Source organism: Taeniopygia guttata, chromosome 6, assembly GCF_048771995.1.
Source record: "Taeniopygia guttata chromosome 6, bTaeGut7.mat, whole genome shotgun sequence".
NCBI classification, from domain to species: domain Eukaryota; kingdom Metazoa; phylum Chordata; class Aves; order Passeriformes; family Estrildidae; genus Taeniopygia; species Taeniopygia guttata.
In genome coordinates, this window is record NC_133031.1 from 8,169,140 (window position 1) to 8,196,601 (window position 27,462).

General features: G+C 38.9%; 1 protein-coding gene and 1 long non-coding RNA gene across 4 annotated transcripts in view; one reads left to right on the plus strand and one right to left on the minus strand.

The window, feature by feature from the left end:
• The window catches only part of RHOBTB1 (Rho related BTB domain containing 1), a 49,294-nt gene that overhangs the window by 19,239 nt on the left and 2,593 nt on the right, over nucleotides 1–27,462 (plus strand). For 2 of the 3 annotated variants that reach the window (XM_030275766.4, XM_002188133.7), the window contains 8 exons: nucleotides 9,850–10,051; nucleotides 10,396–10,499; nucleotides 18,572–18,757; nucleotides 20,492–21,459; nucleotides 21,887–22,005; nucleotides 23,871–24,021; nucleotides 26,017–26,105; nucleotides 27,170–27,275. In XM_030275766.4, the coding sequence (XP_030131626.4) occupies nucleotides 9,860–10,051; nucleotides 10,396–10,499; nucleotides 18,572–18,757; nucleotides 20,492–21,459; nucleotides 21,887–22,005; nucleotides 23,871–24,021; nucleotides 26,017–26,105; nucleotides 27,170–27,275 (1,915 nt within the window). In that variant the 5' untranslated portion in view covers nucleotides 9,850–9,859. Of the gene's footprint in view, nucleotides 1–9,849; nucleotides 10,052–10,395; nucleotides 10,500–11,234; nucleotides 11,296–18,571; nucleotides 18,758–20,491; nucleotides 21,460–21,886; nucleotides 22,006–23,870; nucleotides 24,022–26,016; nucleotides 26,106–27,169; nucleotides 27,276–27,462 lie in introns of those variants that run through there. The other variant, XM_030275767.4, reaches the window with a different exon arrangement.
• LOC140684422 (uncharacterized) lies at nucleotides 21,886–27,426 on the minus strand. The gene is made up of 3 exons (XR_012056670.1): nucleotides 27,366–27,426; nucleotides 23,691–23,763; nucleotides 21,886–22,237 (listed from the first exon to the last, which is right to left on the minus strand). It is a non-coding gene; the product is annotated as an uncharacterized lncRNA (long non-coding RNA).

Sequence of the window (27,462 nt, forward strand, 5' to 3'; positions counted from 1 at the left end):
TTTTCTTTCTGTGTATGCTGCATTTGCACACCTGATTCCATGTTTCAGATATACAGTGCATCTACACGCTATTAAAGAAGAAAAAAAAGTGAATTCAGTATTTGTACTAGGGTTCTTTATCTAAGTGACATAATACTCAATGAGCATAAGATCTGGGACAGGTTCAGATATGCAGAAGGATTTTTATGAAAGAAGAAATAAACATCAATTTTAGCTCTGGCAAGCTTTCTAAAACTCCTGCCTTTTAAAACTCCAAGCTTCATAAATACTGTAAAGCATTAGGCTGAGAGGAAGATCTGATCACTTGACCAGTAAATCCTGATGTTTGATTCCTTGTTAATACATTTTATTTGCTGGAAAAATACTTAAGTCCTTTATCCAGATGTTACCCTGAGCTGAAGGGGATAAAAGGACAGAAGGAGGAGAAGCAAAGGAGCAACAGGTGTTTGATATGCTCCTTTCTTGCTCCCTTCCATCCTGCCAGAAAAGTATACAAACATTGTAGAGCAAAGTATGTGCTTGGGAAGGGGGGAAAGGAAAAGCTCAGGCATCCTTGCTGCATACAGCAGACTTGCAGAGCAGCTCAGAGACTGGGTGATTGTATCCTTGGATCACTGATTTGGTTTCCATAAAAGAGCTCAAAACTTTGTGCTGAAGGAGTGAGTGGTGCATATATATAATTGGTGCACCTGCAGTGTGTGTGGTCATAGCTGGGGCTCTTTGGCATTAAACACAGGTCATGAAATAAAAATATGGGTTCCCTTTGCCTCCTATCCAACACTATTCTACTTTTCTGTTTTCCTCTGCTTTCTGTCTGACATGAGACACAAGATAGCAGTTTCTTTCTTCTTTAAATTATTTTTTCTTTGCAAATGAGTCTCTGTGTGGTACTAGACATCACAAGTAAACCCTCCATCTATGTGCCTCCTGCACTAGTCTGTTAATGTTGCTGGATTTGCATTTGAGACATAAGTGCAGAACTTGACCCACGATCTGAAAGTAGCATTTACCAGAAGTCTGCCATCCAGAAGAGTTTGCTGTTCCAGTCAGTGTTTAGGTCCTTGTGTAAGTTTTTTCCTGTTGTCAGGAGGTCTCACTCTCCTTTGGTAGTTTCCTAGTGGTAATAGTGTCTGGGAATGAATAAAAGCACATATAATGTCTTTCTAAGATCACTGATTAACAAAGAAGAGAATGATTAAGAAATGTCACATAAAGTTCAGGAAGCAAGAGCCTGATTCTATCTTTTGGAAAGAGAACAAGTACAGAAAGTGAATTCAACAGCTCTCTGTGTTAGAAGGTCACCATTGTCTCTGGAATAGTCTATGTTTGTAGCTCTAGTGAGGCTCAATACATATTTTCCCCACAGAAATGGACAAAAGTTGTGAGAATGCCTTACTTGGTGGTTACTGTTGTTATTATTTCAGTACTGTTGGGAACGCTGCTTAGGAAGAGCATAAAGTGTCAACACCTTAATACTGCACAGACATCTTAATTGCATAAGAGTAAAATCAGGCATTTCATGGAGTTTATTATCATGAAACCAAGTTGAGTCAGACTTTTCCAGGGACCAATCTTCCTTTAAGCTTTGAGTTTTATATGTTATCCCAGATACTCTTGGGCATGGCAGTCCCTAAAGATTCAGCTGCAGCTTTGTTCCAGTTATGTTAATTCAAATACCAATACAGAGCACCTGATGCTCTGTCTACACTAATGGATCATGTGGTGCAGTAGCAGGGGGTCTGGGAATGAAAAAATTGGTGCTGAGGACCCAGTGTCCACACTGCACACAGCTCAGGGACAAAGGGCATTACTTCAGACTGCCTTTAGTCTAGTCCCATGGACTGAATGGTTATCATTCACTGGTGGGTGGCACACCTTCCCTTTCAAAATTCTGTTTATGTACTCTGCCTGCACCTGATGTGAACCCAACCATGGAATATTTGCTTCAAAAATGTATTCTTGAGCTTAATTAACATGCTATTAGTGGTGCACCCTTATTCAACTCTTGCAGCATAATTTTCTGTTGCAGAAGGAGGACTGATCTGAGGAATTTGTGCATTTTATGGGTGGCTGCTTTAACAGGTGCCAGCTGTTTGGTGATGGTTATCACCATCAATGGGCATTGTCCATTCTTTAGGTACTTGGTTCTCAGCCACTTTAATTCCTGTCAGGCCCAGTTAATTTTGGTTTGTGATGATGTGACAGATTATGACCCACAGCAATGCCAGATCTTGGTCACTGCCTAGTCCCTTGTGTCTGCTACGATTATCTCTGGTGAGTGGAATGAACAGTCAGTTGTAGCCAGGTATATCTGGAATCCTCACAAGATGCATAGGCAAAGCTAAAGTGCCAGCCTTAAATCAGTCATGTGCCAGCTCTAGGGATGTTTCCCCCTTTCCAGAGGTGGGTCCATTATGGGCACTGTTTTCCACATCTCTGTGCACACTAAGAAAGAAGAAGCAAAAGGAGGCACAGGGGACTGCCTTGTGTAGTAGACTCTGGAAAATTGGTGGAAGGAGGAGTGGTAGTGCTTCAGGCTCTACCACCATGTAAAAACCACTCATCCCACATTCCCATATGTGAAGTTTCTGAAATGGTTAAATGTCCTTCACCTGCCACGTGGGTTAATTTCTAGGGGGATGATCTCATCTCAAAGGATATCCCAAGGTTTGTCACAGGTCAAAATAATATGTAAGCTGCTCAGTGTAATCAGCTTGTTGATTTCTGCCCTTCAGGTCTTCCTGAAGAACTTGTCAGATACTTGACATAGCTCAAGTCTAATGCTGACCTCTACATTTGGCATTTGGGTCTCTATTTGGTCTGATAGACTGAGTGTGTATAATACAAAAACAGGCCCTTGTAAACTGAATGTTTTTGTTCTCAGTTATTGAGCTGTCTACCCTCAGCAGAGGGCAGTCTGTTTTACATTGTTACATAGGAAGAATTTGGGTTTTACAAGTAGCTCTAATTTTTGGGCATCTGAGGAAATGTTCATTCTTAGTGATCAAAAGTTTTTGTGTCATCACAGAGGTAAATTGGGCTTGACAAAGGATCCTAATAATTAACAGAAACAAACAAATCTGGAGTCATGCAGGGAGAGAAAGAGCAGAGTGACAGGCATCTGATTCAGCAAACCAAGAATTTTTATTCCCTGTCTCTACAATTTCTTTTGAGGGTTGTGGTGATCATTTGACTGAAACGTTTTCTAGCAAACTTAGAGACGTGTTCTGTCTTCAACATTATACCATATTAGGGGCTGCTCCTTTCATTTCTGTGTGAAGCTGTGGTCAATTTTTCACTCCCTTTAAAACTTGGGGGATAGAGTGGGGATTATGGCAGCTGAATGGAAGGTTCTGAGAACTTCTGTCTTTAAAAAGAAAGGTAGCATCCAGAAATGAATCTGATGCTTATTGATCAAAAGCTGACATGAAAGAAGCTGGTTCAGGCAAGCCAAATGGAATCTCTCTTGATGACAGACTCAGTGTTTAACTTCTCCTGCTGTATCAAATTTTAGCAGCATTCTGAGGGATTTATTTCTTTGTTGATACTGGCCCTAAGCTATCCCTGGACAGAAGAAAAAGGCTAGAACCAGGTTCTGCCAATGTGGAAGATAAAGGTGTTTCTGCTAACCTGCACTCTTGTGGGCAGCAACAGCCAGGGTTATATTATTTATCACCTTGTGCAGTGAAACATTTCCCTCAGCTGCCCTTCTCTTTCTACCCATGGGAGAGCCCAGGGTCTCACATTTGCAATCAGGTCAGCTTTAGAATATAAGTTTTTTTCTCCTTCTCCAGTCATTGATATATCTGTTGTTTTCTTCTGCTGATGGACCAGGTAGGGCAAGTAGGTGAGACATTTCAAAGTTAATCTGGGATTTCTTCCTTCTGAGGTAGTTTCTTCAATCCTTCCATGTAAACTGCCAGAACTTTAAATATAATGGCAAAAGGTAATGCTGCTTCATCCTGGACAAGAATCCAGCCTGATATGCATCATGCCCACCTTCGTCCCGTGGTGAGTTTTACTACCCTTTGTCACCAGATAGTTCTTTGATGCTGATCAGGAATAGTTTTCCTTTTGAAACCAGTCTCCCGAACAGGCCTCCTCTGATTTAACAAAATACTAATCTTAATGTACACCTTGTAAAAATGTTTTGTGATGCTCTTTCAACTGCTGGTAGTTTATCTGTTGCTTGATCCCATGTTGTGATTAACCTCACAAATATACTTGGTGGGGCCCTAAATTCATTGATTCAATTGAGCCAAACCACAAAACAGCCTTTTGGCCCTTACCCTTTCCCCATATCAGAGCTGTCTGAATTCTACACTCTTCCACGGGTGAACACTAAGTTCCCCCTGCTTTGTCCCCTGGCATATCTGTGTTAATCCACTCAAGATTCTGAAACAGCACATGGTGGGTTATATATTGAGAATGAACATTTCACACACTTATTCTGTCTCATGTGCTCGTTCCTTGCCAGCGTGCTGGTGCCTTGGGATTCTGCACTGCAAGGTAGTGATTTCAGTGCCTGAAGAACTTGGCTTTTTGTATCTCCTTTTCCAGTTTCCATGGTTGCAAGCAGTAATTTTGCAACTTGGGGATGGAGGCAAGAGCGTTGCATAGTCTTGTAAATTTTTTTATATTTTTTGACATGTTATTGCCTAATAGCTCTCTGAAAGAGTCACTCCAAAACCGTACTAAAAAATACAACTCCAGAATAGATTGAAATATGGAGTAGCTACAAACGCACTTTCATATTGTTTCAGGGAAGTGTGTTTTGGGGATAATTTTTGATGATCTTATTGCCTTACTGGTGGCCTGAGTTTTTCTGATAATTCCCATGCCCACCATTCATATTAAGTCATGTTAGACTTTTGTGTCTCTTTCCATTATATTTCTCTAGTAAAATTGTGACATTTTAATTGTGGTTGGCACCCCCTTTGTTTGAAGGAGTTCCTGGTTTGCATGTTTGGTCAGATTACTTGACGCAGATTGAAATTATTAATTTTTTTTTTTTTCCATGGAATAACTTGAAGAAAAACTCCACTGAGCAGGCAAGGTTCTTACATGCTGTCATTGTGAACTATCATCTGAAGAGTTTGCTCTTAGCACAAGAGCTAAATAAAATGCTTGCTTTGAGGGGTCCTATAAGTACAGAGCTAAGAAGTAAATGGCTGCAGGATCACCCCATAATCACTGATTAATGTACACACTATTAGTGATTTTTTTTTTTTTTTTTGTGCTGAAAAGGGTTGATAATTAGCTACTGTTCTTTGAAAAAAAAAAATCTTGGTTACGTTTTCTATATGCTAAGTGAGGATTTTAAACATCAGGACATTTCAAAGTGAAAGAGATCCACAGGGGTGGATTCCTGATCCTTCATGGGCAGCTTGCTATTGGGTTTGGATCTTCACGCACCTTGTTTCTAGCAGAGAAAAATGCGAACATAGCTTTATATCTTAAGCTGCATTTTTAAAACACGTTCATGGTTATGATCAGGTTTTCTATTGTGTATTAATGCACATACACTAATACAGAGAGTTAGAGGGATTGTGTGTGTCTGTTTTGTTTATTCTGTGTACCACTGCACTCGATAATCAGGTGATGTGCTTCATCTACAGATGTTTTGGAAAATTTCTCCAGAAAGGGAGTGTTTCATTATTGAGGCTGGCCAACTCGCATGCTATGGCAACCACAACTGTTTTATGGTGATTATAATAACAATTCATTTAGCAATGAGGAAAAACTAAATGAAAAACCAACCAGCCCATTGCAATTTGAGGTGAAACAAAAGGAAAAGAAATTGGCAACATTAACCATCTGCAAGCTGTGGTTCAAAACAGTAGCCTTATAGTTCTTTGGCAATAAATCAGCTTTATTTGAAGTATTTCTTAACTGCTAATCAAGTGAATGAATTAAATGGCTTTATGTTAGATCTTGAGTCTGCTCACATCTCCTGCTTTTTTGGCTGCCTGTGTCTTCTCTTCATCTGCAAACAATCACAGGTGACAATGTAAAAATAGAACATCCTAAGAGATTTTTGAGATCCTGTGTTATTCTTACGGGTATCTTTTTCCATTTCCATCCATCTGCTCATCTTTCTTTAAAACTGGTTTAAGCAGCTGAATTTTGTGCTCCTTTACTTTGGAAAGGGTGATTTCTGATCAGACCTTTTCCCAGGTAGGTTCCTTGCTGCCCCTCATTTTATGGCTTTTCTGTCTTTCTCTGTTTTTTGTCAGTGCCCTTTCTGGGACTGGTCACATATCCAGTAACTTTCCTCATAGTTTTACCCTGCTTTGTTTTGCTGGTAAACTAAGCTGTTGCTGGTTGTAGGTTGGTTTTAGCAAGTTTTTCGTTGATCTTAGAATGTTATGCCTTTTTTTTAATCTTTATATACACTGCTTTGTTCTTGTCTAAACAGTTCCATTTCAGTTCCAGTTGATCTTCCTAGCTATTACCAGACTTTCGAGCTCAACTCTAGTTGTCTTATTTTTTTAAAATCCTAGTTTTTTAAATACATGTTCAGCATTTTTAATCAGTGTGATTATATAATAGGTTTAGCACCAGCTTAACCTAGCGGCTACCTTAAAAAAAGTAACTGTGGTTGTATTCTTTAGATCTTGTATGTATTCCTGGCTTTGATCATTGCAGTAGCCAGAAGGCATCTGGCTACATTTGTAAGCATTTAGTCAACTTGTTTTGCTAATTGTTTATACTGGAATTTGTTGCTAGCATCTGGTTTTACTTGAGGTGTCTAAATATCTGTCTGGGCTTCTGTCTGTCAGTCTCTTCAGGAGCTATTTCTGCTTTAATCTCTTCCTGAAAACTAGTGAACAATATTAAAATGATCTGGATTTTTAACACATAGTTACATTATAGATACTGGAAGGTATTTAAGAACTTTCCTTAACATAGCCACAGAGCTCTACTTTTGTTTTTATTGCCAGTTTATTTTAATCTCTGTCCTGTGCAGTATTGAGTCATGCTAAAAATATCTTCATTAGATTGCCATTGATCTACAGCAGGGCATTCAGGCATGCTGTGTCTGAGTCCTGTGATAACTTTGCTTTAATTAAATTATTAAGTACATTGGACAATTAAAACCCCAGTAATATTTTTTTTTCATGTGTTCTTTTTCTAGGATTCTCAGATAGTTGCACTGATTTATCTAGTTACTTTTATTTAGATTTGCCTGTTAATTTTAAGCTGGCTTTGTTATCCTCTTTGAAATTTTTTAAGATTCCAGATTTTGTATTTAATACATATTTTGTGAAGCACATTTTTGCAGAGCTACCATTTAAGAACTTTGGAAGAATTTTTAAATCAAATTGTTATATAATATGACAGCTAATCTTTGTAACAGCTTTTTAATGGAATATTGGGTTGGAAGAAAAATTGATTTGGCATCTCTGCTTGGTAGTTTAAAACCAACCAGACACACTGACTAGCCATGCTCCTTCATTTTGCTTTCTAGCCTTGTAAACATTTCCACATTCCATCTGTGATGTCTAGTCCATGCATGAATAAAATATGAAGTAATTTAATACCACATAATATGTCAAGGGGGTTGCTGTTTATTCTCAGACTTGAAACTTTTTAAGATCACGTGCTGAAAGCTCTCGGGGTTTTGCTACTCATTTGGGGCCCTGCCTATGAGGCTGTGGTGTATGAACATGCCACATTCTCTGTAGTGTGGAGGAAAAAAAAGGGGTTTTTTTGTACTTTTATTTATATCATGACTGAGGAGGAACAAAGATGCTGAGGAGGAACAAGGAGTGAGCTCTAGGTTCTCTTGCTGGGTTTGGAATCACAGAGAGGGCACAGACCCCATGGCCATCCCAGGTACCAGCCTGATGGCAGCTTCCATCCAGCAGGCAGCTGGGGCTGGATCACAGCAGGGAGCTGGAAGCCTCTGGAGTGCTTTACCTCAAGGCCAGTAACCTGTCAGGATGCAGGTTAGAAGGCAGGTGAAGGGATAAAGGCTCTCTTAGCAGCTTTGTGTCCTCAGCAGCCCGGTGCTGGCACAGCAAGCTGGAGTCACGAGGCCCTGAGGGCTTTAAAGTGTGGCCAGTGTGTGTCTGTCTGTGTGTCTGTCTGTACGTGTGTCTGTGTTCAAAGCCATGTGCTCTGCTCTGCATCTGGCACATTGCAGAGCTCTGCTTGTGCAACCATCCACTGGGGCCAGCATGCCAAGGGTCTGGGCCCACGTTTCAGTCTCGGGTAGGATAACTTCAAAATGTATTCTTATTTTGAGAGTCTGTGCTGCAGCATTTCCAGAAGCATTCAGTGTCTGTGGAAACATCAGTGTGACACAGTAGTGACAAAAATCACTCTTTGCACCTTGTCTGTGCTGTCTCTAACTCCTCCCTCCACATGTAAATAAAGATTACAAATGTGCCTTAGCCATTATAGTTTCTAACAAAGACTTTTGTTTCTTGGTGTACATCAGTTTAAATAATGAAAGAGAATACAGTTAAAATCAGTGTTTGACTAGTGTTAGACTAAACATGATTTTTTCTTAAATCAGAACATAGTGCCTCTGACAGTGAAAAATGGGCATTAAAATAGCTTGGATCTGTTATTTTAAACAGCCTGACAGCTAATATATAGTCTATAACTAAGTGTGAATGAGATGTGAATATTAAAAAAGGTATTGAAACAAGTCATTGGATTTCTTTATCTGTAGTGCTTTCTTCTCAGAAAAAGGGACACCATCACTCCAGATGATGACCTGTGTTTTGTCAATTAAATTGCTATAGGTTCCTTGCTGAAATAATTATTAGGCAAGCTTCCTGAAAAGGTTTGTGACTTGCATTTTCCCTGTTCTCTCTCCTTGATTACAATTCCCTGGCAGAGACCAGATTGCTCAGCAATCTGCTAGACATTAGAAAATCAAATTCAGATATATCAAACAATGATCCCACACATACTGCTAGACATTAGAAAATCAAATTCAGATATATCAAACAATGATCCCACATATGAAAATGACAGACTGTAGTAAACATGCAAGAATTGGTTTTAGTCTTTCAAATATCCATTTCTTCCAGCTTGCCTTTGTATCCAGGCATTTGTTCAATATATTGCCATGGAATATTTAAGGAAATTGTTTCAATAATATCTTCCCATGAGGACAGTATATTCAAAAAACTTCTTCTCTTCACTTTCCATTTCACATCAAAAAGAATTTCTAGGTATAGATAAGTATATTTGCAAGTTCCTGCTTGGCTCTTTGGTTTCATTTTAGTCCATGATCTGTACAAACTTCTCCTTGGACAATTAAGAGTGTGTGATACTTGAAGGATGTAATGGGAATTGTGGTTTTGTAGCGAACAGTCTCTGGAGTTGTCTTACAAGGGAGTTTTATTGTGTGCTAAAGCCATCTGTGTGACTTGCTGTTAGCAATATTGTCTGGACAGCCCTAAACCAAATCCTGAATGGCCAGGATTGCAGAAGGCAGGTTTATACTGGTATCCTTCAGGCTGAACCCACTGATGCCCAGGCTTTTTTTCCTCCTGGCGTAAAAAGTATTAGCAAGAGGTAAGTTTATGCTAGCTGTCCTTGTTTCACCAAGATCTATCTTCTACAAACAGGCTTGTGTTTACAGAAACACAAAGTGAAAATAGCATGTGAGCAGCATAAAGCCACTGCGGTCCAAATAGTTGTGTATTTGCATAACTGAGCAGTATTTAAAGGACTGGCTGGCCTCCTTTGGGACAGTTTACTACACACTTTTCCTTAAGAGTTTGTTGTCTCCAGGCATCTCTCAAGAAGAGGAAGTAAAAGGCTCTGATTCTAAACAGCACTGCTTTCACACAGAAGTAGAAAACGACTTTAACTGTCTTGTTCCAGTTTTTGATAAATGGACATTGACATGGACTACGAAAGACCCAACGTTGAAACTATCAAGTGTGTGGTGGTTGGAGATAATGCAGTGGGAAAGACTCGTCTGATCTGTGCCAGAGCCTGCAACACAACCTTGACTCAGTATCAGCTGCTGGCAACGCACGTCCCGACCGTCTGGGCCATTGATCAGTACCGTGTCTGCCAGGAGGTAAGGGCTGCAGGTGTGTGAGGTGTGCAGAGCATGCTGTGAGGTGCTGCTATTGTTTCCTGGCAAGCCTTACCCTGCCAGGATGCAGCAATGAGCTCACAAGCATTTTATGAGTGACCTCTGCTGCAGCCATGCTCCTATACACCTCTTGTTCTAAAGTAATTTCTTTATCAAACCTATTTTTAGGGATACAATTATTCTGCCTGTTTTATAAGATACATCATTTGGTTAAAACTGTATGCGATAGACCCTTGACCTAGTATGTTTTGAACTTTTTGATGGGGTGAATTACAAAGTAATTGTCTGAGGGAGGGAAAGAGAATGTTCTGTGTGTTCTCTTCTAGGTCCTTGAACGCTCAAGAGATGTTGTGGATGAAGTGAGTGTTTCCCTCAGGCTGTGGGATACTTTTGGGGACCACCACAAAGACAGGCGCTTTGCTTATGGAAGGTAAATTGATCCAAGTAAAATTTTAAGAAATACTTTAATTCAAATTTTGGGCTAGAAATAAATTGCAAATCTAAATTTTGAAAAGCAAGGACTTAGCAATCACGGGTGTTCATGTTCCTGCCCACTGCAAAGAGGATTATCTGCTGCAAGGATTAAAAAGATATAAATATTTAAAAAGCAGCATAGTTTTACTACGCTACATTTCCTTGAACAGCCTGCTAAGCTCTGTCAACAACTGTTGTCCTATTTTGAATTTTAAAGAACATTCTCCAAAATAAGATCGTAGCTTCACAAAATTGAACGCAACCATTCTCTGCCTGTATAAGCAGTGTTTGATGTAATTGCCTAACAAGCAGCAAACAAGGAGAGATGTTGGGAAATATCACTCTCACTCAGTGAAATATTTATTTTATTAAAACCTGTGATGCTGAATGGGCAGCTAACCTCTTGAGAGCAGAGCTAGATTAATGAAATATGAGGCTCTTCTATATTTCCTTAATTAAAGCTGAGGTTTTTCATCTATAAATATAAAATGTCTCTTAGTGAATCAATTAATCCTGGAAATTCTAAAAAATACATATATAATAAATACGTAAATATATATTTAAATGAATGTGATCTGGATTTTTCCAGCATTTATTATATATGTGTGTGTATATACTATGTATGTAAAAGTTCAGCATATATTCAGCAAGGACTGAAGCCAGTGATAGTCTTTCTGGTTTGTTTAATTAGATCTGACCTTGTGGCAGTACAGACAGCAGAACAGTTGTATTAGGCAAATACTGAGCTGAAGGTGGGTTTTGGACATATATTTTCATAACTCACATTTGAGAGGTCTCAGTCCTCACACATTTTTTCACCTTGTTGAACTTTTTCATAACCTTTTCATATCTGCTTCAGTCACTGCAGTTGATCAGACCTTCACAGACAGACACATTTTTTTTTTCCAGCTGGGAATGAATGCCCTTTGTAGAGTGTCAGCCCCAGCTTTCTATTGCATGTGGCCAAAATGTACTGTCTTGCTGTTTTTCTTCTCTCTGTGCTGCCTGATGACACAAGTGACTTTGAAGGAGGATGGTCTTTTCTATTCTCTACCCGTTAGAAATGCTGTAGAGGGTTTGCTGGTTGAATCCACCCATTAAATTTTCAGGCTATAGAACTCTGTATGTTTGTACAAACCCTCCTTTGTATATAGCAGTGGGTTAGTTGAGTTTTTACAGAGTCATGAATTACCTGGAATTTTCTGTCAGGAGCTAAAGTGGCAACACATCTGGGCTGCACAACCTGTACCATTTGTAAATAAGCTTTGTGAGAGAAGTTACAGACTTTAAGGTAATACCTTAATATTTAGTGCTACTGGAAGATGTCCATAGATACTGTTTTACCTTTTGGCAGCATGTGGAGCCTGCATTGATAAATTTGGATGTAACTTCGTGTTTCCACTCACTGTTCCACTTTGATGTGGCCTCCCGATATTCTGCAACAGATACTGTGTCACTGAGAAGATTACTGGAGATTAGGAGAACAGAATCAGGCATGTTCTGAACCCTGATCCCACGTTTACTGACAGGATGGGAGAGGGAGGAAACAACATGCTTAGATTCTAATCCTACAAACGCCAAGGAGGACGTGAATAACTTGAGATCTCAAGGATTAAGTATAGGAACACAGTGATTCATTTGTGAGGTTTGCAGAACTGAACTTGTGTAGAATGAGGTTTGCTATATCCTGATTAGCTTTAAAAGGCTGTTCTGGATGCTTGCTCTCCTGTTAGTGGTTCTTCTGCAGGTCTATTAATGAAGAAAGTAACTGGAAACTCAACAGAAATACTTTATAAATAGAATTTCAGTTTTAAAATGTGGTGATTGTAAGCACTGCTTAGGTACTTGGTTGTTTTAAGAATGTTAATGTTGCATTTAAAGCAGACTGTTTAGTATTTCATCTGGGTTGGCATTTTAAAAAGAGTTTCTAAATGCTGAATGTTTATCTTTCTAGGAATTTATTTTAATTCTCCTCTGTACATTGAGCTGCAGTCTAGTCAGCTGTGTCAAACCTTGCAATACAGTGAAAGGCCTATTTTATGCCAAACTGCTCAAGGTTACACCTACAAGTGCCCCGTGTTTTTGACTGTCTGAAGGGTCATATAATAATATAATCCTTTGATTCTCTTTTAAAAATTCTGTGCATCTGCACCTTATGCAGGGGAAGGCTTACTCCAGCAAGCATTCAGCCAAGACCTCTAATTGTCCTAAACCTGGTGTAACAAGAACCAGCAAGTCATTAACTCGCCTGCTGCTCCTTGGAAAAGTTTGCTCCATACAGTTTTAGAAAATGTTACATAAATAGATTATGCTATAGAGGAGAGGGTGAGCAGTTAATAGGGCTTGTAGCACAGATAAATCCTTCTTAACTTTATTTTTCATGGATAGAAACATGAAAGGAGGGGAAAAGGAATCTGTTTTCCACTATTTTTGTGTGACAGAATGAGAGGAACATTTAAATGCCACCGGGGATGGAATAGTTAATGTTTCTCTGCCATCCCTTAATGGGAGTATGGAGAGTGAGATCAGCTTGCATTCTGCTCTGTGGTGTTTAGTTTAATAATCACACTCCTCTGGGAGCTTTGGGAAACAGTTCCTGACAGCTTAAGGGAGTGAGGGGGATGTGGCTGCAGAGGCTTGTGGAAATATTTGCTGCAGTTTACAGAATGACCTTTTTTCCCCCCTTAGACTAAAGTGTGTGCTTTAGTTTTGGAAATAGCCTGTTCAGTTCAGCTTAGGCAATATGTGATGCCAAACAGCCATTTATTAATAATCTTCCATAGGGTTTCATTTGGTGCACAATCAGCCCAAAATGCTGTAAAATGATAATGTCTTGGTTATGATTTAGTGTATTGATTTCCAGCTCCCAGGCACCTCTTTGTTTAATAACAATCTACCCTTGGTGCTATTGTACTCTCTTAAGTCTGCAGATGAGGTGTGAACATCATTTAAAGCCTGAGTTGTTATTCTGTAGCAGTTTCTCTGGGAGGCAAGTGTGAAGACAAAACATCTTAATTTACATTTCAACTTGTCAGGATTCACTATCTTCCATCCTCCTGTCCAATCTGGTTTTGAATGAGAGTGTCAACAAATCATCGTGTTCAAGCTAATTCTAGAACCTGGCTTGTAGTTCTTTTTCTCGATTTCTGAATCCTTGTCTTTTTTTTTTTTTTTTTTTTTTCCTTTACCAGGTGAACATGTTTGGCTAATTTGATAAATAGCCTCCATATCCTGGGGTTTTTTAACATAAAGCTCTAGTATGTGTAAATATTAACAAAAACCTGGAAAGAGTTAATTCAATCAAATATTTATTCCCAATACCATGAATGGGGGTTGTTAGCTAATTCAGCCAGGATGACTTATTTACTTACAACTTAAATACGAGCTGTAGACCAAACAAAATCTGTTCATACAGCATGGACAGAAAACAGCTTATTCCTCATGACTTACAAATGTGAATGTGTCTTGCTAGACTGCTGACAGAGCCCCTTAAAATACGTTTAGAGTATTTCCTCCATTGTGAATGGATTTTGTAAGCCTTGTGGGTATTGTATGTATGCAGAGGAACACATGTATTCAACTTCTGTGTGATTACAATTCCCTTTAACAGTTACTCCAATGTAATTGAATCCCTAAAAATATACCTTTGGAATGCTGCTGAAAGAAGTCCATGAGAACAGGGCTTTATCACTGATATCTGAAGACTTCCACAACCTCCTTCTGATGTTTTTTCCTAAGGAACAATGATGATGCTGTTTCTGTAAGAACAAAACCAAGGTAGCTTTGATGTAAAAACGTATTTGCATTCATCAAATTAAGTGGGATTAGGGTGAGGTTTGTGGCTTCACAGAGTTCCTTGGTCTGTCTTTAGTTAGATCAATGTCCTTTGTCATGGAGCAGCTGGTGCCTAAACTGAAGCTGGGCCAGCAGCTCCCCTCCTTTCTTCAGAGAAGGTCTGAGGTTTCGGAATGGCCTTGTGAATGAAAGCTCACACATTTCCTGTGCCTCTCAAGCCATTACTGGCCTGGGTTGGAAGTGATGCTCAGAGATGTCTCTGTAGAGCAGAGGTACTTAACAGACACAGGACATTCTCTTGCTTCACTAGCAGAGGCTCAGCTGATGGGGAATCCAGTTACTTTCAGGTGTCTCTCAGCTCTGCTGCTTCCTCTTGTTACGTTTTCTGCCACAAAAAAGCAATAGGCAGTATCTTCAAATCATCTTTAGCTACCCAAATTTATAAGCCTCCCCTTCTACTTTACAGTGGTTTATAACCTATTCAGGTTTTTCATCATATGATAATGAAGAACTGTGAAAAAACATTTTTACTACATATGCATATATTTGTTATGATTTTTTTCTCCTTCGAGTTTGATTTAGGCTCAAGAAAGACTGTAATAATCAGAGAGGGTCACAGAGACAGCTTTCTCCAGTAACTTTATTCTGATATGCTGTGTCTATGCACTGGGTTTTTTTTCTTCTTTTGTTACCTACATGAACATTTGAGGCTTTTTCATTCAGCTGATGGGGAAGTAAATGCTTTTATGTACTTAGGCCGCTGAAATTAATGCAGATCTACTTCTCTTCTCTGCATCTCACCGTGGTTCCATACTGTGAATAGAAAGGGGTTACTATGGAATTTTTGTTAGGCATCCTTCCTTCTTTAGAAATGTGTATGCCAAATGGTGCTGTTGGTGGGCCCGAGGCTCCACTTGATGTATTCATAATTTATCTATAATGGAAGGACACCTCCAGTGCTTTAAGCCTTCCTTAAGGATTAAAAAAGTATTTGGCAGTTATTATTTGTGGCGTTACATCATTTCACATTTTGTCTTACTTTCGTAAGTCAAGGGCTGGGTGGAAAGGGGGCATTTGGGCTCTACACTAGAAGGCTGCAAGGCAACATCAAAATCTTTTGGAAATTATAAGTGTGGGAAGCTACTTTCTGTCAAAATCTGGATCTTAGTGAATTATTTCTTTGTGAATAGGTACTAGGTGGATTTCTTGAGTTGTTTTCCACTTTAAGGGTTTCAGGATCCCAGTCTGGGTTTCCTGGTTTTCCATGGCAGGGGAGTGGAAAGTGTTGGTCTTTAAGGACTATTCCAACCCAAACTGTTCAATTATTCTATAAATCACTTCTTGGTGTTCAGGATTATAAAAATGTTTTTTGAATTATTCCTGAATTTTACTGGGAAATGGCTATGAAATTCTGTTTTTAGAATAAATACAGCTTGTGTTTGGGAATATGTTGCTGCAGAGAGAAAGGACAAATCAGGTTTACTTCTGTTTTCTTCTTTCTTGTTCTCTAGGTAACCAACACAAAAAGTAACTGCACAAAAACGGCAATAAAATAGGCATTTTAAAAAATCATACCCTTTTACATTCCCTGAGAATATTAAAATAACATTGGTAAATTTTTAATGTTTAGGAAATATTCATGCATTATTTTAACCTGACAGGGTCTGCTTTTTATGAGCAAATGTCAAACCAAACTTTATACTGCGGTGTTAGCAAGTTGTAAATGTGCCTTTGACATTAGTAGGATTGTAGGTACTTTAATTAAAGTTTCCAAAGTATACGTTTGCTCAAATGCTCACAGTTTTACGTAGCCGGTTAATCTTCCTCATACATTTCTGTCTCCAGTTGGTACTGAGTGCAAATTGTGCTTATGACTTGAATGAAAACCTAATTTATTATGACAGAGTGGCTGCATTTTGTGAGCCAGCAGAGCCAGCTGTGGTGCTGGTTCAGCGTGTGAACTCTGCCACTACCCAGAGATTTCCCATCCATTCTGTTGATGGCACAGAACCATTAATTTCTTTCTGCCCAGTGCAGAACTCTCAGGAATCTTTGTTTTATGAAGAAGTCCAGGTTTTAACACAGGATAAATAATTTGCAAATCACTTTTTTCCCCCTCTTTATTCTGTTATTCTTTTCATGTGGAAGGCAGTAAGGAAACAATGTCCTGTTAGTGCTGTGCAGTGAGTTTTGGATGAACCCAGCTTTGCTCATCTCCGTTCTACGGTTGCCCAGCAAAGGTCAGAGGCAAGGAGCTGCTCAAGAACCATGGTGGCAAAAACATGATACTCCCTTGGCAAGGGCTGTAAGACACGCAGGGCTGTGCTGGGGCCAGCCTGCTGGGTGCTCTGGGCCTGCCCAGGGACACGGCTCACCCCCGGCTCCCTCTGGAGTACAGACTGTGGGGTGTCCTGCCTGTGAACGCCTGATGGAGTTGTTTCCTTCTGGGTTTTGGGAGATGTGATTTGTGTCTTGTGGCTTATAAAGTCAGGAGGGTTGGGTCCTCGTGAGTGCAGTTACTGGGCTCAGGTATTCATTTCTGCAGGATGCTGGCAGGCTGTCTCTGGGAGATGCTTTGCTGTAGTTAGGGGCAGCCAGGCAGCCAACACTTGCTGCTCCAGCAATCGTGATGGCCTTGAATTAAACAACAATTGACCATATTAGAATACATGCAACACAGAGTTTTTTGTGCATTAACTGTACATGGATTTCTCTTTCTGGGAGCTGAGCAAATGTCTGCTGGGGTTTAGGTTTTACTCCTAGCTGACCTTGACTAGAGCAATTTTGAGTTTAAAGCATGTTTGCCTCAGCTATGCATCAGACCATTGTGTTGGCTGCTTAGGCCTTCACTATTTACCTGGAGAATTTTCCAGTTTGAAAAGGCCTTGTTCCTAGATATGACAGATGTGTTGCAGTTTATATAAGACAGAAATTTGGAGCAGGAGCATTTCTCTTGCATTAAATTGATGCTCACAGCAGTCTCCGTATTGTGTGCAGCTATCTTTAGAAATAGCTGGATATATCTATGCCCTCAGTGAAATGCGGAAAGCAGCACTACTGAGGAGGTATTTCATTATTTAAAAGGTGAATGCTAAGATTCACTGCTGCTGATGCTCTGTACATGACACAAACTGCAGATACAACACATTGGTGCTAAATTAAAGAATAATAAAACTGAGATAGAGATGGTATTGCTGAGTTTATACTGCTGACAATTCTGTAGCCTCCTCAAAATGTCCCTTCTTCTCAATTTTTCTCAAGAATTTAAATTCAACAATTTTTTTCTTCTTTTCTTTTTTATTTTCCCATAAGAGACCCAAGAGCTTGAGAACTGCTTGTTTATAAATAATGAAATTTCCTCTAGTTAGGTATGCCCTGAGACAAGTATTCAATCATTTCTCTGCCTTTGGGTGCCAGCTCTGACAAGAGTTAAGCTGTGGTTCAGTGGATGAACTGTCAACCTTAATCCTCATACTTAGAATTTATATAGCAAGTTTATTTAGTGAAGCAAGTTCATTTCGTTTCTGTTTTCTTAGTAACCTTTAAAAGCCTACAAATATTGCCATGCTTACTCTAATTTAAGCCATTGTCCTATTCTACGTTTTATTGACCTTATTTTCACTGTAATGTTTATTTTTGCTGATATTGTAGAAGTGGTCATTCTGCAGTAGTTTGCCCTTCTAACAGGTTATTTATTAAAGATGTTGGAGAATTGCTGTGCAAAGCACATTGCGAAAGCAACCACCTCAGTACTTCAAACAGTGCAGTAAAAGTATTTCTCCATGACAAGTTCACAAGTGATCTGTGTCTGCCTGTGTGGCTGTTCTGAAGTTTTGCACAGCTCCTCTCTAATTCCTAAGCACCAGTGATCTTTGAACTGCAATTTAGGTGTCCAGTCAGCAGAGTTGTTTCTGGAGCAGTGGCAGCCAGTGAGTAACTGCTGTGTAAAAGTAGAGAATGGAAAGCCCTACCTCTCTTCTCAGTGCTCCGCTCACATGTGCTGGGATCATCTCAGCATGAAGGGGCAGTGCTTCCTGGGTATGTGGCTTTGTGCTCCCATGCTTTTGTGGTGAAATGTGTAGCTTCTCTCACACCTCTGCACGAACAACATGTATTCTGACATCTGGGTGTCAGCACGTTTGTCAAAGAGCAGAGCGGAGTAGTAATGGAAATAGCTGAAACTGCAACAAAAATAATTTGCTTTCATCAGGTATTTTCTTGTTACCTTTCTAGGTCCGATGTTGTTGTTCTGTGCTTTTCAATTGCTAATCCTAATTCCCTGAATCATGTGAAAACAATGTGGTATCAAGAAATCAAGCACTTCTGTCCTCGCACACCTGTCATTCTGGTGGGCTGCCAGCTGGATCTCCGCTATGCAGATCTCGAGGCTGTTAACAGAGCCAGACGGCCTCTGGCAAGGTAAAGTTTAAACAGAAATGAGAATTCAAAAAAAATAATCACCTTGGTAGTCAGGTACAACACTTGTGAAAGAGAAACTGGAGAGCCTAGTTTCCTTTTTTTTTTGTACAATGAGAATATATGTGCTTTCTTCTTGTTTTAATTCTGTTGTCTGAGTTGGTTAGTTCTTTAACACGCACAGTTATTAAATATTCCCACAAAATTTTTGCACATTGGATATCTAAGAGTGTTTGAGTGGCAGAACACAACAGTAAGATAGATATAGTAATGATTATTGAATGTTTTCTTATGTATTTTCCTCCATGAACATGTGTATCATGTCCTACCCTCTCACTATTGTCAGGTACTGTTTTAAACTATCAAACTGTCAGATTCTACTCGAATTTTCTTAATTCTTTTTTTTTTTTTTTTCCTAAATGTAATCTTAGATCATAGCAGAAAATGAAATGGTTGCAAATTAAACATCTAAAAGTTCCAAGATTAAAAGAGAGTTTAGGGGTTGTTCTAGAGAAGCTTTATTTCTCCCAGATACAAAATACAACCACATATTTGGCCACAACAATCCCACAATAACTGGTTTGCTTCTAATTTATTCCTTTTATGGGAATTTCAATGAGACCAGACTCACAGAAATAATATCCATTATTGTGTAATTAATGACTGTATTGTAACAAATTTCCGTAAAAAGATTGAATTAATTCTTTGTGAGCCCTTAGAAAACTTTGTATTGCGTTGCAGTCAAACTCTTGACTTAGCAATATGATTTTTATAGGTCTGTTTGTTTATGAAACATTTCTTTGTTGTGAGGGTGGAGTGGGCTTTTTGGTTGAGTCTTTAAAAAAAGGAAATGACCATTTTTCAAAACTCCTCTTCTGCCCTAATCCTGCTCCCTGATTTCACCATTAGTAAGTTTGAGTCAGAACTCTGTGTCTGGCACAGACTCTTGCCACCTGAACTGGTTATTTATTAGTTGGCACTCAGCAAGCTGTTGTCTGGGGCGTGTTCCATCTGTGCCAGCTCGTGTCTGCCCAATATGGTGGGCTCAGAGAAAACACTCTTGGGTCCTGTCTTCTGGGGAGATGATTTTTTTTACTGGGAAAATGGATCCTAGCCCAGACTCTTTACTGGTTTGTTTACCCTGCGTCATGTACTAGAGCTGTTCTGGAAATTCATGAGTTCCCACATAATACTTGTGCAGCCAAAACAAGCCTATCTCTTCCAGCGTGTGTTGTTACTCTTTTGTTGTAAGCTATTATGATTTTCTTTAAAAAGCATAAGCTTAAGAAATATTTCCATTTCATATTTAGCTGTATTTCTGACATTTTTTATGTCATGAGAATTTTCATTTGTCTTTAAATGATGGTTGTGACAGAATATCTGAGTAGTAAGGGGTGGTAGGAGATTTTTTAAATAATGAAAGTTCTCAAGCATCCTATCAAACGTTTTTACTATAAATTTCACTTTAAGAAAGAAGCAGCTCCATTTTGCCTAAATTATTTCTACATATATTTAGTAACATTGCAAAGACACCACTAGACTTAAATTAAATTAGAAGTATATACTAAAACTCTGTGGAGTCATGATTGTAGATTTCCAAAGGGCTCTGTGTGCTTAGTTTTATATTTTGTTACATTTGAATGATAGTTATATCAAATTTAGTGTTGAATATTTGGTAAAATTCCATGTTTTCTAGTGTAACTTTGTGTGACAAGTTTCATTTTTTGTTTATCCTAGGCCAATAAAAAGGGGAGACATTTTGCCACCAGAGAGAGGCAGAGAGGTTGCCAAGGAACTTGGGATACCCTACTATGAAACCAGTGTATTTGACCAGTTTGGAATTAAAGATGTATTTGACAATGCAATTAGAGCTGCCCTGATCTCCAGAAGACACCTGCAATTCTGGAAATCTCATTTGAAGAAGGTCCAAAAACCTTTGCTTCAGGCTCCATTCCTACCTCCAAAAGCCCCTCCTCCTGTTATCAAAATTCCTGAGTGTCCCACGCCAAGCATGAACGAAGCTGGATATTTATTGGACAGCCCACTGTGTGCAGATGTCATGTTTGTTCTTCAGGAGCAGGACTGCATTTTTGCTCACAAGATTTACCTAGCTACCTCCTCTTCAAAGTTTTATGACCTTTTCTTAATGGAATGTGAGGAAAGTCCATACTTGGATGATACACAGTGTAATAAAGAAAATACAAATAAGGATGTTCTGACAAGTCACCTTGAGACAAACAGTGACAGTGACGAGGCACCCTTGAAATCTCCTGATGTTAAAATTCCCCCACCAGAAAGTAGTGAGTCTTTAAACATGCTAGAACCTGAATCTGGTGAAACAAACTCTGCAGCAAGATCTCTGTCATCCTGGGGTAAGGGGTTTGTTAGTGTGCACAAGGAAATGCAAGTGAATCCTGTCTCAAAGCGGACGTGTCCTGTAACTGTGGTAAAAATGGATTCCTCTGTGCAGGCCGCACCTTTTAAAACTGTTTTGCAGTTTTTATACACAGGCCAACTGGATGAAAATGAAAAAGACCTCACCAGACTGGCTCAGATTGCTGAAATCTTGGAAGTATTTGACTTGAGAATGATGGTGGAGAATATTATGAATAAAGAAGCCTTCATGAATCAAGAGATTACTAAAGCATTTCATGTCAGAAAAGCTAATCGGATAAAAGAGTGCCTTTGCAAAGGGACATTTTCTGGTAAGTAAATACATGCTTAAGCAGGAAGAGAACTATATTTTTTTTTCTCATCCATGTAATTGTCACTTCATAGACTTTAAATAATGTGACAGCTTACATTGTTCTGAGAGGAGGGACGACCCCAAAATTGTAGTGTTACTCAGGCCAACTGTTCCAACCTGGGATTCTGTAGTTTAATTTCTCAAAATCTACTCACAGCTTTTAAATAAGCAACCCAATTCTCAGAAATGTTGAGCATTCAATATCCCCCTTTACAATTAAAGCTTTTAATTAACTATTTAAAATGCAAGAGTTTTTTTTGGGGGGGAGGGCATGGGAAATGCAGGAAGTTCTTGGTTAACAGCATGTAAGTGAAACACATTCTTGAGACAAGGTTACACCTCAAACACAGATTTGCAGCACTCCTGTGCCTTTGTTCCCATGGCAGATGTGACATTTAAATTGGACGATGGAAGCATCAAGGCCCACAAGCCACTGCTGATCTGCAGCTGCGAGTGGATGTCTGCTATGTTTGGAGGATCATTTATTGAAAGCTCCAACAGTGAGGTATTTGTCTATTTTTGTCTCTTTTGTTTACAATGTCTGATGGATTTAGGATGATGGAAGCATAATTTATTTGAAAGGTTGCAACAATCCTTAGAGTCAGGGATTTATTCTTCCTTGCAAACATGGGATGCTTTTCTTCTTAAGGCATTAAATAAGGTTGCCCAGGAAGACGTTCTTTCTCCAATGCACAAGTCTTCCTCCAGCACTGGAGTGTGTGTTTAAACCCAAAATCCTGTAAAATATTAAATGTGGGGAAGGAAATGAAGTATGAATTTGTGAATTTATTTAAAATATTTTTTTTTAGATTTTGTGAATATATATTTATATAATCAAAATCACTACAAAGAATACTTGGGGCAGGGACATTGATAAAGCAATTAAAGATAAAAAAGGGTTAAAGACATATGAGTGTTAAACTAGAAAAGGAAGCTGTTTTAACAGTAGAAAATGAGCTAACTTTAGGAGAAGTTCTACTAACTTTAGTAGAAACTCAGCATAAATTCTGCAATGCATCATCTTGTCCTGGAGTAATGCAGGTATACAATACTGTTTAAAAGATCTCAATGCTTTGACTTAGATTTTGCAGAAGCCCTGTATTTTCATGTGCTTTCATGGTCTGTTTTTCAAATTCCAAACACTCTGATAATATTTTTTTCTTGTGCCATACCCACTTGTGTTTTTTTGTTTTTCTTGTTGCTTTCCATATAGTTATGCTCATAGAAAGTGTTCAAGTTATTTTGTTTAATATCCTGATAGATATTTTGCTATTTATATTTTTCTGGCTTCTTCCAATACAGCTGTAAACATAATTCCTTTCCCAGAGGCACAGTCAACAAGTGGTTCAATAAAAATACATCACTTGATTCTAGTATGCAGCATTTGGCAATGAAGAATATGCAGTTATTTTCTACCAGCCTATTTTTAATTATTAGCTTCACAGTCTTAGCTTAACTTTCCAATTTAAAGTATTTAGCTTCCATTTGTAGAGTTTAAAGCATTCAGTAATGCTTTTGGAAGTTTTAAAATTCAGGAAGATATGAACGGAATGGTTTACAAATAATAAAAACCATCTATTTTTACATACTACCTTTTCTGTATTTGGGGCAAATTTTATAAACTCATTCATTAAAGCTAAAGTTCTCTGCATTAACAAAAATATATCAATAATGAATGAGTTTCACAGCTAGCTGCTCTCACTTGGAGAACTGAGCTGCTTCACAGAGTGGCTGATGTGCATGAAAGGTTTATGCTTTAGCATGAGAAATTAGACAGTTTTTATCTTAGTCTTGGTAGCTTCAACCCATGATGGTTATATTCATTACACGCGTGGGGAAAAAAGGTCTTATATTTTTTTTCCTCATTTCTTCAGTTCTCAGTTCCTTCTCAACCTTGTTTACCTGGACATTTTGGTTCTTTACCAAAAGACTGAGAAGAGTATTTTCACTGTTATCTTTTGTTTTCTGTTATTCTCAGAATCCACAGACTACCCCTTGCCAGGATCAGATAGATTGCATTCCCCAAGAAGTCCACCAAGGGAGGTTTGGCATGGGAAGTGCTCAGTAACTGTTATGTGTAGCTGTCAATTTGCAGGCTAGAGAGCATTGAACAGAGTCACTGTTTGATGTAGATCCAATTCCAGCTTGGATATAACCTGGCAAAGGATCTGACTCTGGAGCAATGCTTACCTGTTGGCAGTGTCTTGAACTTGAATGGGAAATTTCTGCTTTGAAAAATGTTTTCTCTGCATTTCTGAAATGCCTTCAAGAGAAAAAGAGACAGCCAAGCAAAGTGAAAGAAGTGAAATATAGCTGCTATATGAAAATCCCTTCATAATTAGAAATTCTCTTTTTAAATATCTTTTCCAGGTAGCGCTGCCCAACATAAACAAGACCTCCATGCAAGCAGTTTTAGATTACTTGTATACCAAGCAACTGTCCACCAGTCAGGAACTGGACACCCTTGAGTTAATTGCATTGGCAAATAGGTTTTGCCTTCCTCACCTGACTGCTCTAGCAGGTAACAGTTTGTGGCCTTGTCCAATGCAGTATCTTCTGCAACAGCTGAAATGTGCTTTAATGGTTTTTGGAACATATAAGATTTTCTCCAGTGTCAGAGAATTTTTTTTCCTGAGAGGGGTATTGTAATCCAAATTGGTACTTTCACACAGAGAAATGTATTTGCCTCTCTCTTGCCTTTTTTAGTTTTGTGCTAATCCAGCTCAGAACACTGAAGTTTTCTGTTCTTTAAAAACAGAAAGAGTAAACCTTTTCTTTAGCATTGAGGATAGTGTCTGTGGATTGTAATATCCATTCTGTTGCTGTTAATTTACCTAAAACCAGGGAGGATTCTGGGTTTTCCATTAAGTAATGAATGAAGTGCTCCACTTTATATTTCTGTTCAAAGAGAGTAACTGAGCCAATTCAAAACTTACCTAGATGATCATGTTTTTAGAAATGATGTCTAGGTCCCTTTTCACTAGATGAGAATTGGTAGTCACTAGATTACCATTTGGTATATCTATGGGGATTCAACACTCATTTCAGAAAGAAAACCTTTTCAATCTCATATTTAAAGAAAAATTACAGGTTAGAATAGCACTAAAGTTGTAAAAATAAATCCATACATAACCCTGACCTCTGTAGTTGTTTGGTTTGTGTTGTTATGTTTAATTTCTTTTTCTCTATGTCAGTAATTTGGCATTGTTCTGGAGACATGACCAAGACCAAAACTCAGAGAAAGGTGAAACAAAGCTACACCTACCTACAGGACTACATTTAGGCAAAATTTAATCACTTACCAAACCCTGGCTCTCCGTCAGTTGTGCAACAGGATTGTGTCTGTTGTCTTTACTGGTTCTGACAGACCAAATCTTTATTGCCAGATTTTATTTGCATATTTTAGCTGAAGTTTTAGGTATTTTTTAACGTAACTGCAGTGTAAACATGCATACAGTATTAAGAATATTTCATTCCATTTGATTCTTGGTTAAATAATTTTGAGTCCAAAGGCTACTGCCGACAACTGAGCCCAGTAGAATCAAACCAACTGTCAACGTTTCCCAAAAAATACTCAGACTTTTAAGATTCTAGGAAAAGGTTAAGGACAATCTTGAACTGAGGTGATTTTTGGGGGGGCTGGTCAGCCTTCATCTGAATCCCTAGGAACAGCCATTCTGAAAACCTAAATAGGGCCTGAAATGACCTTTTCTCTATCAGTGCTGTGTGTGAATCATTAATAAATAATTCAGTGGCAAGTGCACTGTTGATTAAAAACTTTGTATGACTGAAAGGAGACAGCTGATCCATATTTCTAATTTAAATTGAATATTAAGTATGAATTTGTCAATGTACCCATGCCAGAGAAAAACTAGTGGCTGCTGACCTTTGTGTTTCTGTAAGTGGTTAAGTGTGGCAAGCACATTTCTCTCCCTCTCAGGATTTTTCATAGAGGTGCACAGAGAGAAATGAAAGAGAAAACAATTTCTATTTCTGCTCCTTGTTTTTCCTATGTGGAATGTCTTTGGAGAATTATTTACCTGGAGTGATTGCTTGATTGGATTCTGGTGAGGATTGTTAGAGCCTGATGGCCAATCCAACCCACCTGGGGCTGGACTCGAGAGAGAGGGTCATGAGTTGGGTTAGAAATAGAGTCAGAGAAAGTAGTATGTAGTTTTAGTATCCTCCTTTTATATAGTATATTATTGTGTTTTAGCATAGTTATAATAAAGAAATAATTCAGCCTTCTGAATTGAGTCAGAAATCGTCATTTCTTCCCATTGGGTTCGCCTGCATTTACAATAGTTAAGAACCACATCTTCAGCCACAGCTCTAAAGGTCAGAATTTGACTTCCCCCAAATCTCAGCTTGCTAAGGATACCTGTGTGAATGTGGCCCCTGCATAATGCTGGTTACCACCAGGAGGAGGGAGAAGATGGTGCATGGGTTGTTTGTGACCATGGTATGACCTTGCAATGTGACTGCCCTGTGAGTGATGAGTTTTCTCCCCTAACAGAGCAGCATGCAGTGCAAGAGCTGACAAAGGCCTCCATGAGTGGGGTTGCAATAGATGGAGAAGTCCTCTCCTATTTGGAACTGGCACAGGTCAGTGTACACAGCCTTCTGAAGAGATTCTGCAGGACTTGCTTTTAGCTCCCTACTGGTTCTGAGCATTGCTTCTAAGTGGCTCAAAGTCTGCAGTTCTGAGAGTGATTGACGATAGAACTAAGTTTTATCTTCTATTTTAAAGAAGGTCTTTTTCATTAGTTCAAAGGTAAAATATCCCTTTAAGTAACCTCAGAGGAGTTGTCTTTTAAATATATATTTCAGTTTGTCTTGATTGTGGAACTTCCAAGCTCCATGTTCTCATGACCATGGCGCACTAACTAACATGAAAAGCAATGTAATGAAGCTGTTCAGCTTTGTAATGGTGATTGATTCTTGCGTTCCTTTCAATTCAGTTCTTGGAGATATATTTAGACCTGTATTGCAAAGAGAACATTTCTTGAATCCTTAAACTGGCTACTTAAAGTCAATCATCTGATAATTCAGAGTATGTGCAAATCTTCTTTATGTTCAAATGCATTTCAGTATTTCTTGAGTCCCATAAATAATTAAAGAAGAGAGCTCCCAGCTCACAGTTAAACTGCACACCTGTTTCCCAAAATGCAGGAGACTCCCAGCTACAGTGGAACAAGCTAAAATATTGTTTAAATTTTATTATTCTTGATTTCACACTAACAGTGAGTCAGCTGCAGCTTGGCTTGAAGTAGCACTAAAACACTGGCCAGCATGCAAGATTCCTTGCAGCTGTTTTCGAGACCCTCTCTACAACACCTGTAATCCTGTTGCAAAACCAGAACTGAACCCTTCCCAAGAGAAAACAGCTCGCTTCACTTCATTTTTATCTTAAGAATGGCAGTCTTTCTTTTATTTTCTTCTCCTGGTTGGAGACAGAAGCAGTATCTCTAACTACTGTTAGAATATGCTCTGTGGCCAGCACCTAGCTCATGTTTATACTCCAAGACCAGAGCTGGCAGTCAGAATGAATGCCTGGGACAGTACGGCCAGGTACCATCTGCTAGGACCATTCCAGCTTTTGTTGTTAATAGGGGCTGCAAAATGGATAACCCCAGGAAATGGAATAAGCTCTTTGTTTTTCTTCCCAGTTTCACAATGCTAACCAGCTGGCAGCTTGGTGCTTGCACTACATCTGCACCAATTACAACAGCGTTTGCTCCAAGTTCCGCAAGGAAATCAAAGCTAAATCTTCAGGTATGGGCAACTTCCCCACCAGGTTTCATCAAGCTTCCCTGTCTTTCTCCCCACCCAGTTGATTAGACATAAAGACAAAGATGAACTCACGTAACTAAGCCATGAGACTGAACCTCTGTGCTATCTTGAACAGCATTCATAAATTCTTATCTGCAAAGAAAGGTCATAATCATTAGCCTGATTGCTG